General features: G+C 33.2%; 1 protein-coding gene across 11 annotated transcripts in view; it reads left to right on the top strand.

Annotated features, from left to right (window-relative positions):
- The window catches only part of DENND1B (DENN domain containing 1B), a 243,962-nt gene that overhangs the window by 119,991 nt on the left and 109,567 nt on the right, over positions 1 to 14,404 (top strand). For 6 of the 11 annotated variants that reach the window (XM_070255834.1, XM_070255837.1, XM_070255838.1 and 3 more), the window contains exons 6-9: positions 4,186 to 4,255; positions 8,584 to 8,664; positions 11,913 to 11,972; positions 13,363 to 13,416. In XM_070255834.1, coding sequence (XP_070111935.1) covers positions 4,186 to 4,255; positions 8,584 to 8,664; positions 11,913 to 11,972; positions 13,363 to 13,416 — 265 coding nt within the window. The remainder of the gene's footprint in view (positions 1 to 4,185; positions 4,256 to 8,583; positions 8,665 to 11,912; positions 11,973 to 13,362; positions 13,417 to 14,404) is intronic. The other 5 variants (XM_070255835.1, XM_070255841.1, XM_023632503.2 and 2 more) reach the window with 1 other exon arrangement.

Below are 14,404 nucleotides of genomic sequence, written 5' to 3'. Positions count from 1 at the left end.
ATCCTCCCAACACTTTTTTCCAGTTTTGTTAATTATTGCCATTCTGATGGGAGTGAGATGATAATCTTGTAGTTTTGATTTGCATTTCCCTGATAGTGATGTTCAACATCTTTTTGTGTGCCTGTTGGCCATTTGTATATCTCCTTTGCAATAACGTCTGTTCAGATCTTTAGCCCATTTTTTAATTGAGTTGTTAGTGTTTTTCTTTTTTTGAGGAAGATTAGCCCTGAGCTAACATCTGCCTCCAATCCTCCTCTTTTCACTGAGGAAGACTGGCCTTGAGCTAACATCCATGCCCATCTTCCTCTGCTTTCTATGTGGCATGCCTACCACAGCATGGCTTGCCAAGCGGTGCCATGTCTGTACCTGGGATCCAAACCAGTGAACCCCAGGCTGCCGAAGTGGAACGTGTGAACTTTTTGTTTCTTGTTTTTTAAAGGTTGGCACCTGAGCTAACAACTGTTCCCAATCTTTTTTTTTTTTTTTATTCTGCTTTATGTCCTCAAATCCCCCTGGTACACAGTTGCATATCTTAGTTGCAGGTCCTTCTAAGTTGTGGCATGTGGGATGCCGCCTCATCGTGGCCTGACAAGTGGTGCCACGTCCGCACCCAGCATCCCAACCAGTGAAACCCTGGGCTGATGCAACAGAACACACGAACTTAACCACTCGGCCACGGGGCTGGCCCCCAAATGTGCAAACTTTACCACTGCACCACCGGGCCGGGCCCAGAGTTGTTAGTTTTTTTGTTATTGAGATGTATGAGTTCTTTATGTGTTTTTGATATTACAGATGTATGGTTTGCCGATATCTTCTCCCAGTTGTTAGGTTGTCTTTTCATTTTGTTGAGGGTTTCCTTTGCTGTACAGAGGCTTTTTAGTTTGATGTCCAATTTGCTTATTTTTTTCTATTATTTCCCTTGCCCACTCAGACGTGGTACTTGAAAATATGCTGCTAAGACTGATGTCGAAGAGTGTACTACCTATGTTTTCTTTTAGAAGTTTAATGGTTCCAGGTCTTACATTCAAGTCTTTAATCCATTTCGAGTATTGGAAGTCTTAAAGCAATCAGACAAGAAAAAGAAATAAAAGGCATCCAAATTAGAAAGGAAGAAATGAAGCTGTCACTATTTGCAGATGAAATGATATTATATGTAGAAAACCCTAAAGAATCCACTACAAAACTTTTAGAAATAATAAATAAATACAGTCAAGTTGTGGGATACAGAATCAATGTACCAAAATCAGTTGCATTTCTGTACACTAACAACAGAGTAACAGAAAATAAATTAAGAATACAGTCCCATTTACAATTGCACCAAAAAGAATAAAATATGTAGGAATAAACTTAACCAAAGAGGTGAAAGATCTGTACATTGAAAACTATAAAACATTGTTGAAAGAAATTGAAGAAGACACAAAGAAATGGGAAGATATTCCATGCTCTTGGATTGGAAGAATTAACATAGTTCAAATGTCCATACTTCCTAAAGCAATCTACAGATTCAATGCAATCCCTATCAACAAAGAATCCTAAAATTTATATGGAACAGCAAAAGACCCCGAATAGCCAAAAGAATGCTGAGAAAGAAAGAACAAAGCTGGAGGTATCACACTCCCTGATTTCAAAATATACTACTAAGCTATAGTAATCAAAACAACATGGTACTGGCACAAAAACAGACACACAGATTGATGGAACAGAATTGAGAGCCCAGAAATAAATCCCACACATCTATGGACAGCTAATTTTGACAGGGGAGCCAAGAACATACAATGGAGAAAAGAAAGTCTCTTCAATAAATAGTGTTGGGAAAACTGGACGGCCACATGCAAAAGAATGAAACTAGACTACCATCTTACACCATACACAAAAATTAACCCACACTTGATGAATAGCTTCTCTGGACAAAGAATTCTAGGTTGCAGAGGATTTAACCTCTGCATTTTGCGAGCACTGTAGCTTGCTAGGATTTCTGTTGTGAGGCTCAGTGACATTACGAATTTGAATCCTTTGTAATGTTACTTGTTTCATCTCTGTGGAAATTCTTAGGTGCTTTCCTAGCCCCTGTTCTGGAATTTCACTGTGGTACTCTGTTTTGGCTCATTTATTTTACATTTCACCTAGTAGCACTTTCAATGTGGAGTCTCATGTCTAAAGTTCTGGGAATTTTTCCAGTAATTTTTAAAAAGTAATTTTCATTCCTTGTTTCCCTGTTTTCTTTTTTTTTGGAACTACTGTTAGTCAGCTACATGATTGTCGAGATTTATGCCCTGATATTGTAATATTTGCTCTCTCATTATCCCTCAGTTTGTCTCTGTATGCTAGTGCCTACGAGATATTCTTGATTTAGTTTCTGACCTTTCTATGGATTTTAATTTTTTCAGCTTTTATGTTTTGAATATCTAAGAGCTCTTTCTTGTTCTCTAAAAATCCTTTACTCCCTTCTTTCTTCTTTTTTAGATCTCTTTTTGTAGTAGCATCTGTTCTTTACTCAGCTCCCGAGGATATTAATAACAATCTTCTGAAGTTCTCATCTGCTGTTTGTATTGTCTGGGTTTACTTGAGGTTCCTCTATTTATGTTTGTAGTGATGTGTGTATTTCCTCAAGTATCTGGGGGTTGGACTGTTGATTTATATTTAAGATGGAGGCAGTAACCTGAATTAGAAAGTGTTTGTGCAGTTGTGGGTTTTCCTCCAAGATTGAGGGACGTTTGAGGTGTTTTTTTCCTTTGTGAGATTCCCAAGTCAGTATGTGAGGGGCTTGTGGGTAAATCTGTGGGTACCAGTCCTTTTCCTTCTGTTCTCTCTTCTGCTGGATCAGTTATCAGTCTTCATTTGCTTTCCTTGCATACAGAACCATTCACCTGTGTTGCTCTCTGTTGCCTTTTTCTCTATTTCTTGTCTTCATCAATTTATGCCCTTTTTATTGATTTACTGTCATTTTAGTGGTATTTCCAAAGTCCACAGAGATAAATGCGTGTATTCAATGTGCTGGATTTAACTAGAAGTTGGTAGATAGCATCTCTTATACCATTACTTAGTATTTTTGCTTATCATTTTAAAGAATTCTATAACATTCTGCTGAGTGAAGATACTATCGTTTATCTAACTGTTCTTCTATGATGACTTTGGGTTACTCCTGATTCAAAAAGCATCATTCATAGTCACTAATAAATCAGACACTATATGAAAAAAAATGCAGATATAATGCTGTTTTTCTAAGCTCTATTCATTGATTTTTCTATTTTAAGTCTGTTTTATGTATGCCTACTCTTGTCAGTATACAATTATGTAGTAAAAGTATCTCACTGTTTTCTCTTAAAAAGTAGCCTGTTGTAGTAATTCTTTGAAGAAAAATGAGTATCTGTTAATTGATACTTAACTACGCTGGTGTGTTTTGTGATTTAGTATTCTTCTGTATGAAAATCGTACATTTTAATAAAGAATTAAAAACTTTGGATAGATTTTAAATATACTAATACCTCAATTTGTTAATAAGGAGAACAAATTATATTTTGTACAGTTGATTTTTGGATTTGGTACTTTGCTTTCATAAAATTATGTTTGTATCAAACAAAATGAATCAAAATGAATTTTAAATTAGATTTGTTTTTGATATCTAAAAACTATTGACAATATTTACAATTTCTAAAATAGACTTTCTGTTATTTGTATTGGTATTTATTTTGAAATTTACCATCTTACTAAAAATGAATTTCTGAAGAATTGATTGATTAAGGACATAATTCTATGGTATCATATATTCAATTTAGTAATATTTAAAAAGAAATGATTGTCTCTTTGTTTTAAAAGCTTTTTAAAATTAGTTTTTATTTTATTTTATATCTTATTACAGGGGTTAGTTTTTATCCTATGAGTGCTTTTGTTGCACTCATACCATGCAATAGAATTAATAATTTTCAATTCTGCTGACATAAAATAGAAGTATATAATGAATAACTTTTATAATAGAACTTTGAATTCTGATTATTTGATGAAAACTAATAATAGATAATATGTAAAATTTCACTGTAACAGTAAAGAGAACATGGATATCATTCTTTCCTGCCCTTTAGGATCAAGCTGTTTGAAGTAATTTAAGTGTAATGTTTATTTTGTCATCTTGTTTCTTGATTCTAAGTGATATATATACATTTTTTAAGTTATTTTTTTCTTCTTCAGTTACCTGCCGTGGTTTGAAGTATATTACAAGCTTCTAAATACTCTGGCAGATTACTTGGCTAAGGAACTGGTAAGCTATGTTTTTTCTCCCCTTTTTTTTTTAATGTGGTAAAATACACAGACTGTAAAATTTATCATTTTAACTATCTTTAAGTGTACAGTTCTGTGTCATTAAGTACATTCATATTGTTCTGCAGCCAATGCCATCATCTCTAGAATGCTTTTATCCTTCCAGCTGAAACTCTGCACCCATTAAACAGTAACTTCCTATTTTCCCTCCCCCAAGTCCCTGGCAGCAACCGTTGTACTTTCTGTATGAATTTGACTATGTACCTCTTATAAGAGGAATCAGACAATGTCTCTTCTTCTGCGACTCACTTTATTTCACTTAGTATGTTTTCAGGGGTCATTCATGTTGTAGCACATGTCAGAATTTCCTTCCTTTTTAAGGGTGAATAATATTCCATTGTATGTACACACCACATTTTGTTTATCCATCTTCTGTAGATGAATACTTGGGTTCCTTCCACATTTTGGCTATTGTGAACAATGCTGCTCTGAGCATGGCTGTACAAATATCAGTTTGAGTCCCTGCATTCATTTCTTTTAAGTATATACCCAGAAGTAAAATTCCTGAATAATATGGTAATTCTATGTTTAATTTTTTGAAGAACGGCTATAACGTTTTCCATAGTGGTTGCACCATTTTACATTCCCACCAGCAAGGCACAGGGTTCCAGTTTCCCTACATCCTCCCCAACATTTATGTTCTGTTTTTGTTTTGTTTTTATAGAGCCAGCCTAATGAATGTGAAGTGGTATATGATTTTGATTTGCATTTCCCTAATGATTAGTGATTTAGAGCCTTTTCATGTGCTTATTGGTAAATCTTGTTTGGAGAAATATCTGTTGAAGTCCTCTGCCCATTTCTTAATCATATTTTATTTTTGTTGAGTAGTAAGAGTTCTTTATATATTCAGCTATTAATCCCTTATCAGATGTATGATTTGCAAATATTTTCTCCCATTTTGTGGCTTGCCCTTTTACTTTGTTGATAGTGTCCTTTGATGCACAAAAGTTTTTAATTTTGATGAAATCCAATTTATCTGTTTTTTCTTTTGGTGCTTGTGCTTTTGGTGTCATGTCAAGAAATAATTTCCAAATCCAATGTTATGAAGCTTTTTCTGTTTTTTTTTCCAAAGAATTTTATAGTTTTAGCTCTTACATTTAGGTCTTTATCTTTTTTTCTTAAAAATAAAACAAAACAAAAACTGTACTTTGCTTTTGAATTAATGAACTTCTCTGGGATGATAATTTGTAACTTTTTCCCCTTAATCATTCTTTGGTGTTTTTAACAAGGACTAATTTACTAAGATATTAGCTGTGCTATTTAATGCAAGCAATTTAATTCAAATGAAAGGTTTTTTTAAAAATCTGTTGTTGCTTTCTAATTTTCAAATTCATGATATATTTTTCATCCTACGGCTATCTGTTTAAATTCCCATTTGATACTCCCTCACTCTTGAGATTGTATTTTTCTTGGTTGTCTTGACAGTGTCTTTTGCTTTCAGCTATATCCTCAGTCTTTCTTTGACCTTTTTCACTTATCTACACCTAAAACTTTGGTGTTCTAATGTTATGTTCTTAGTTTTCTTTTCTCTTCCCTCTATACATTATTTATGGGCATTTCATACACACTCTTAGCTGTTAGTACCAGCATGATTTTATCGTTAAGAATGATCTCTCTGAAACCTGATTACATCATTCCACTGCCTACAATCCTCTTACTAGCTCCCTTTTTTTTTCTTAACAATAAAATCTAAACTTGTGTGCATCCTGTCATATAAGAAGCTTCATGATCTGACTTCCTCATTCATTCCTGGCTAGTCTATTCCCACTTTCCTACATATAGTGTACCATCCAATTATTTTGAGCTACTTAAATTTCCCAGAACATAACTCTACATAGTTGTCTTTCAAGATTATAGGTCAGTCACTTAGGATTACTGGTAGAACACTCATTTTTTAAGATTCAAGATAAATATCTTTAAAAAACAAACCTAAGTTCAGCACAAATAATGCTCCAGATAGTTTTTATTAAATAGAATTTAGATGTATTATTAATAAATGAAGACATTCCTTTTACTCCTCTAGTGAGCCGTCTCCTAATTTGGCAATCAAATTTTATTGTTAGAACATAATATCAAGTTTTTAGTGTTTGTCAAAAGTCCAGGTGTTTCTCAATGTATGTGTACGTGTGTATGTAAATGTTTCTTTCTCTACACTTGATGTGATTAATTCTGTGAAATATTCATTAGAACGTCATTTTACACTTGAACAATTTTATGTTGAAGCTATATAGTCATTCATTTTCGTAAGAAAATACCTGGAAGTAAAAGTATTTAATCATTGAAAACTAAAAACCAGAATTCTACTTCATGATAATTTCTCGTTCTTTGTTTTTGTGAGTTGTACATGTGAAACTAACATTACTTGTATTACTTGTCTAAAGTTTGAATACTTTTCCTTTAGAGAGTCTTATTGATAAATTAATACTTATGTACCCATTATATTTCATATTCTCCCAAAGACCTCAGTAATACTGGAATATATAAAAGAAAATACTATGGCCAAATCAATATGATTTTGATTTTCAGAGAAGAGGAAATAAGGGAGACTATATTTGTGTTCTTAATTAGAGAAAAAATATTATAAGTTCATGGTATTAATTAAATAACCAGAAGTAAATCCATAATTGTAATATTTTTTTTTCTTTTCATTTTCATTCCAGTGCCACAGGTTATTTAGATTGCTATTTAGGTTTTATAATTCAGGTTATCCTTACCTGATCAACATCAGGCAAGTACAAAGGATTTTTAAAAGCTAGACTTTTAAAAAATTTATGTAGCCATAGGAATTTTGTATAGACAGAGCATCAATATCATCTGGAATATCCTGTGGTATATTTCATTGTTTAAATGGTTGAGATAAATTCTTTAAAGTCTTTCTTTTTAGGTCATTCTAAAGAGAATTTCAAATAGGCAGTCTTGAGTGCACACTTTTGTAAGTGTGCACCCAAGATTTAAGCTTGGCACCTGAGCTAGCTAATATCTGTTGCCAATCTTTTTTTTAGCTGCTGCTTCTTCTCCCCAGTGTCCCCCTGGTGCATAGTTGTGTGTTCTAGTTGTAGGTCCTTTGGGTTGTGCTATGTGGGACGCCACCTCAGTGTGGCCTGATGAGCGGTGCCATGTCTGCACCCAGGATCCGAACCAGCGAAACCCTGGGCCACTGGAGTGGAGCTCGAGAACTTTTTTTTGTTTTAAAGATTTTATTTTTTTCCTTTTTCTCTCCAAAGCCCCCAGTACATAGTTGTATATTCTTCGTTGTGGGTCCTTCTAGTTGTGGCATGTGGGATGCTGCCTCAGCGTTGTTTGATGAGCAGTGCCATGTCCGCGCCCAGGATTCGAACCAACGAAACACTGAACCGCCTGCAGCGGAGCGTGCGAACTTAACCACTTGGCCACGGGGCCGGCCCCGGAGCTCGAGAACTTAACCGCTCAACCATGGGGCTGGCCCCTGAATTGTTCAGTTTTGATAGTCAAGTTATCAGAGAAATTGTGAGAAATCAGGTGTCTCATATCCAAATCTCTTAAAATTATTTCCTTAATAATTTCTCTTTCCTTTGGTTTATTCTCCTAATATAAATATTTTAAGAGAGAATAAAATTAACTATATATATATATAAAGCTACCTTCATATTTTATTACTGGATTTGTATGTGTAATTCAGAAATGTGAGTGTGCATATCCAGGTACATTATTATTGTACAAATCCTGTAAAATAGATGTGTTATGTATTTTATTTAATCTCATTTATTATGGATCAAGTAGTGACCAGTAGCTGCTTAGAAAAGAAATATTCAGAATAACCTCTATGTTACATCTTAGTACAATGATCTTACTTAAATTGTATCTATTCCTTAAAAATTAAGATTGAGATTTTAAAATTAAAATGGACAACCAAAGCATTCAGTGAACTGATAAAAAGTTGTATTACTATTTTTATTCAATCCCCTTGTTCTTCTTGCATTTAATGATTTAAATGATTTCCTTCTATAGATATCAATGCATTTTATAGTAATTAAATTTTGCAAAATACGTATTTATACTGAATGGAAATAATGCTATTATTCTTTCTGGATAAAGAGATTTGAATTTCCTTTCCGTATTTCTTAGATTTAAATATTGCATTTTCAGCTATTTGACACATTCCTGTGGAAAGCAGTTACGTAAAACATGTCTAATGTGAAAAGGCACAGTGCATGATTTTATCAAATAGTTTTAGTTGTATTTGCTTAGTATATATTTGATTTATAAGATGTACTTTTTTTTTTACTCTAGGAAAATGATTTGAATGAAACTCTCAAATCACTCTATAACCACCCAGTACCAAAGGCAAACACTCCTGTCAATTTGAGTGTGGTAAGTATTCAGTCAGGAATTGAATTTTTGGAACTGTAGCCATTTTCATTTAAGAACACATGCACCTCCAAGGAACTCTGAGTCACCTCTGCTCCCAAGAAAACTTCAGATCTGTGAGAATATTTTGATTGTGAGGAACATTGATTTTCAGCTGAAATCTATCCATAGTAATGAAACAGACACACACACAAACACCTCCCCCCAAATACCCCTCATAAAATGAAAACAGTACATAATAAGAATTGAAAATATAACATGTAGCATATAACTAAGTATATGATAAAAATTCTGGGTGTAAAGTTTCTTCTTCTTTTTCCTATATTTCAATACATCTTCTGGTAAAATCAACAAACACTGGAAATATGACTGAAGTTTGTCAAAACAGTAAGCCGGTGGGGATATAGATTATTTACTATTGAAACTTTTAATGAACTATGCCATTTATAGCTAAAAACACACTAGTATTTTGGGTGGTTTTGTAAAGATTCAAAGTTAATGATAAAATATGGATATTTTCATTAGTATTCTTCACTAATTTGGCATTCCAAATAGAATGTTAAAATTTGTAGTAAGTTCCCAATAAAGAACAGAAATATATAATGATGCAAGAGAAACTGAAAGAAAAAATAACTTGAAATGTATGTAAGAGTGTTAATAGGTCTTCTGCTGTTTTGCAAGATAAGGAAATTGTTGTTATTATATTTTTTCTTTAGTAATAACTTTCTTCTTGCCTAAATTTCTCCCCGTGATTTCATTTAATAATAGTGTTCTCTTACATTATTCTGGTCTTTATGTTCCTGCTGTCATCACCCTAGTTCAGGTGCTCAGCGCTTCAAAGAGTTCTTGGTCCAGAGTCTCCCTTCCAGTCTTTTCTGCAAAACACTGTCAGATTAAACTTCCTTCACTGTGTAAAGTCCCCTGTGGAAAACCTTTAATAGCTCGCTGTTTTCTATAGGATTTGTGCAAACTTTTGGCCAGGCTTTCAGGACCACCCACTCCTTAGCCTCAATCCAACTTTTCATTTTTCGGTCCCACCTTTTTTCCCTAAATTGATTCTCGAGTCTGGTCACCTTGTTCTGTTTGTCTTCCTGAATGAACACCATGCTTTCTCACTTGTACACGTGCCTTTTTTCCTAAAGCCTCTTTGTAGACTCTCCATCGTTAGTCTAGAACTAGCTCAATTCCCGCTTTTGTGAAACTTTGTCTTGTTATAACAGCTTAAAATGTTCTTTTCTTCTTGTGATCTCCTCACCTTTATGTCTACATCCTCTTTTGTTGCATACCGCCCAAGTGGAAATGTTCATTAGTTATTTGGAGATCGGGAGCTGGAAAGCTAAGGATAACCTGGAATTTTTAACCCAAGCATGGGAGTCATCTGTAGACAGTTGTAGGAATAATTGAGCTATTTAAAGGATAGAATAGAGAGAGAATAGAGGAGAGGTTAAGGTCTAATTGCCCAAATAGACTGTATGGGAGAAAAAAGCAGATGGAGTAAATGAATTAGAGAAAGGAGCGGTTCAAGAGAAACTCAGATTTGTGGGTCGTTAAAGCCAAAAGAATGCAGGGTTTGTGGTTAGTGGCAATGAAGTAGAAAGGGCAAAGAAAAATGTCAAGAAGAATGAAGGAAAGCTCTGGATTTTCTGAAAATGAGCGTCTTTCTTTGAAAGAGTTGTATCTGTAAAGTGACTTTAACTCTTTGTTAAAGGGTCAAGGAAATATAGATACTAAGATAATAGAAGCAGCTATTGTTGAGTATTAATGATAAATAAAATATATTCTGTCTTTAAAATTGAGCATCTTGTTTATTCAAGAGTAAATAAATATCTTACAATAATACATTTTAAAAATAGTGACAATTGAGATGCTTCTCCTTTATTTGTAAGAACCATAAGTGAAAGGCCTCCTAATACTAAGACTAGATTTTGTTTTAAGTCGCACTCACTGAATGTGTGGTATTGGTAAAAAAGTTAATCTCTTTTGATGATCCCTTTTCTCCATTTGAGAAATTGAGTTAATTTTGGGGAAAGTAGTTTGGGAAATTACCCGAAATGATATATCTAGAAATACCCTGAAAAACTATTCAAATGTTAATTGTCAATGAATTGAAGTCTCATTTCATATGGCGAAGATATTTTGTATTATCTGAAATAATCTTGTTAAAGGAATTCGACTGTGTTCTATTTCTGTGTATCATAGTTATTGCTATAATTTAAACCTTATTACTTCCTGTAAACTTTTGAATCAATAGTCTATGACAGCTTTCAAATCTTGTACACCTATTCTCAATACAGTGTTTTAAGTGTTGGTAAATCCAGCTGGTTGATAAAATATTACCTTAACTTTGTGAAAGTCCATTTAGTAATTTCATTTGATTTCAACAACAGATTACTAAATTAATGTACCCAGTTCTGTGCTGTTAATGAGCAGCAAAGTTGGAATTAAAACACACTTCTTCAACTACTAGTTAGAGGTATTAGTTTTATGATACCAGATTAAAATTGATGATTGTGGGAATTTTTGTTTCTTCACAAGTGGAAAGAAATACTTTGTTTGCAGAATTTCCATTAAAAAAATATGACAAGGCTTGAGAAACTACTATGATTTTCTTACAAGTTCATTTCATGAATGCTCTGGCACATGAATTTTTCAAGACTTGACGTTATAACCACTAGAATACCACAGAGATTTTATGAAAAGTTAATATCTAACATAAATGCTTATTTTGAAACTGTATTTCAAAATTATTAAATATCAACAGCATTCTCTACTCTCAGTTGAGAATGAAAATACTTTCTTTAAGATTTTTCTAGCATAGGGGCCGGCCCAGTGGTTGAGTGGTTGAGTAATGTGAGCTCCACTTCAGCGGCCCAGAGTTCACAGATATGGATCCTGAGCATGGACTTAGACACTGCTCATCAAGCTGTGCAGTGGTGGCATCCCACACAGAACTAGAAGGAGTTACAACTAGGATATACAACTACGTATTGGGGCTTTGGGGGGAGGCGGGGAAGAGGAAGATTAGCAACAGATGTTCGCTCAGGGCCAATCTTCCTCACCAAAAAAAAAAAAAGACTTTTCTAGCATAAAATTAGCAAGTCAGCATTGAAAATACCATTTATAATTAATGTTATTCAAATATTTTCAGTGTATAATGTGGCCTCATGGGTTTGTCTCAGAGACACACGAATTGTTGTGTAAACTTCCCCCATGAAAGTAAAACATTCATTTTTTCTCTCACATATTGTAAGAACCAAGAGATATTTATTGCCAGTGAGCAAGTTCTGAAAGATCAGCCCTCCCTAGCACCGGTGAGTTAAAGGGACATTGGCTTCCAAAAATCACTGTAAAATTGGGAAAATAATTACTTCTCTCACTATGTCTTTAAGATTCACTCCAATCCTTTGGGAAATGGTTAATTTGACTCTTCTAAGAAAATTAATCATTTGGAGTATATTTTCTGTTTATACTATCTTTTAAAGCGTAATTTCATAAAATACAATACTGTTAAAAACCCCTCCAAATAAAAGTAGCTAATAGAGACCAGATTTATGCGTATTCTCCATTGTCAGTAGTAGTAATGTTAGTGCATTCACAGCATGAGATTTCTGTCACATTTTTTGTCACAAAGTCTCAGGAGACCTTGTGATTTATCTCATATTGTTCTTCTACCTTGGAAAATTACAGATTATGACTGTGTTAACTAGCGTTGTTCTGACGAGTTCAGCTGTGCTCAATATTGGCTACAATGTTTCTTTTCCAATCTTTAATTATAAGACAGTATTAAATATGTCCTTATGTGATTAAGATAGTAAAATAATTTTGGAGATTAATATAAACAGAAAATAAAGCAATTTTGGTGATTTAGTTGTACTCTGATTCTGGGTGGTAAAATTTGGGAACGTTATGGGAAACATGAACACAACATGCTTTTTTATAAAAATATATGAACTGTTGTATTGCTTCAACTATTATAGAAGTGAATTAATATTTGTGTAGTGAGTGAAGGTCATATTTTTGGATGAGTAATTTAATTTTTAAGAAGTTTTAAATATTTAAAAATTATATTTTATTGCTGCTTTCTAAATGATATAGTTTCTGATATGTTCAAGAGAAATTTTTTGTGAATGACCATAGAAACTCAGGAATCTTAACAGATTTTGATATATTCTTGGGTAAGCAAGCTTTTTTTCCCCAGTCTCCCTGAACTAAATGTGTTTAAATAAATATATTTTATATACCTTTCATGTATATATATATTTATAAACCTTTTAGTAATATACTTTTTTGTCTTAAACTTTTTCCAGAATTATTTCAATTTTAAAATTAAATATTTTTAATATGAGAAAATCATTGTTAAATCTCATATAAACCTGCTATCTAATTTAAGAATCTTTAAAAATGTTTTTTTAATTGAAGTATAATTGACATACAATATTGTATTAGTTTCAGGTGTACAATATAGTGATTTGATATATTTATACATTATGAAATGATCATCTTAATATATCTAGTTACCATCTGTCACTGTACAAAGTTATTACAGTATTATTGTAGAATCTCTCAAATTCAACAAATCCTGCTCATCAGTCCTTGGTATTTATTAATTTAGTTGATATATTTTTTCTTATTTTTATCTCAAATTATATGTAATGCTTCCAAATTTTAATTCTCCTTATGTGATTTATTTCTATTGATTAGCATTCCTACTTCATTGCCCCTGATGTAACTGGACTCCCAACAATACCTGAGAGTGTAAGTTTTCTGTTTTGTATGTTTTTTATTGTCAAGTTATGGATATTATTTATTTTGGTCTCACTGTTTAAGGATTCCTCTATAGGGATATTATTTATTTTGGTCTCACTGTTTAAGGATTCCTCTATAGAGAAGTAGAATTCATTGTAACTGTCTGTGTTTGTGAGACATAATGAAGAAATAAAGAATAGTGATGTCTCTTTTTCTTCTTTATATGTCTGCTACTTTACTCCCTTCTTAAATATCTGGTTGTAGGTAAGGAAAATTATATGAGAAAAACTTTGTACCATTTGGGGCAGTTACATAGGATCGTACATATTCAATTAGGTCCTGAGCTCCCGTGGATCAGGTGGAGGCGCTCTCTCCAGAGATGACTTCTGCTGGTGGGGAAAGAATATGGCGATGGGAAGTATTTTCACAGAGAGTGACTTCAGGGAACTGACTGTGGTATTTTAATTCCTCCATCTGTCTCTGTTCAATCTTAGGTGTCCTGGACTTGTTCCCTGATTTTAATTTTAGTAATACGTATTTTGTAAGACTTGAGGGGTACTGCAAGAAATTATAAAAATTGCTAAATTTTGCATTTTATTTAGAGTCCTAAATTGTAGTCATACTAGAAATATTTTCAGTGTTTTAATAGTTATTACAAATTAATATTCTGTAGAAAAGTTTTACATAAGTAAGTAGAAGTGACAAATATGCTTTTCGGTGCTGTCTGAAAAGAAAATATTCCCTTATGTAATTTTTTCAGCTTCTGTTGGAAAGATAAAATGCAGTGGTAGAAATAATTTAATCAAAAGTGAAGGAAACATCAACAGGAAAAAATATTTCCAGGAATGCTTATTATTTTCTTCAGAATGCTACAGTTCTTCCAAAAATGTTTTCAAACTTACTGTTTGGTTTCCAGAAGCACATGGGTTATGAAGGAAGGAAGTCCAAGGAGACAGTTGTAAATTTTCTCATGTCAAACCAGGGCTGTCAGTGGTGC

This window comes from Equus caballus, chromosome 30 (assembly GCF_041296265.1).
Source record: "Equus caballus isolate H_3958 breed thoroughbred chromosome 30, TB-T2T, whole genome shotgun sequence".
NCBI classification, from domain to species: domain Eukaryota; kingdom Metazoa; phylum Chordata; class Mammalia; order Perissodactyla; family Equidae; genus Equus; species Equus caballus.
Note: the sequence above shows the minus strand (reverse complement) of the source record. Positions and strands in the feature narration are given on the sequence as shown.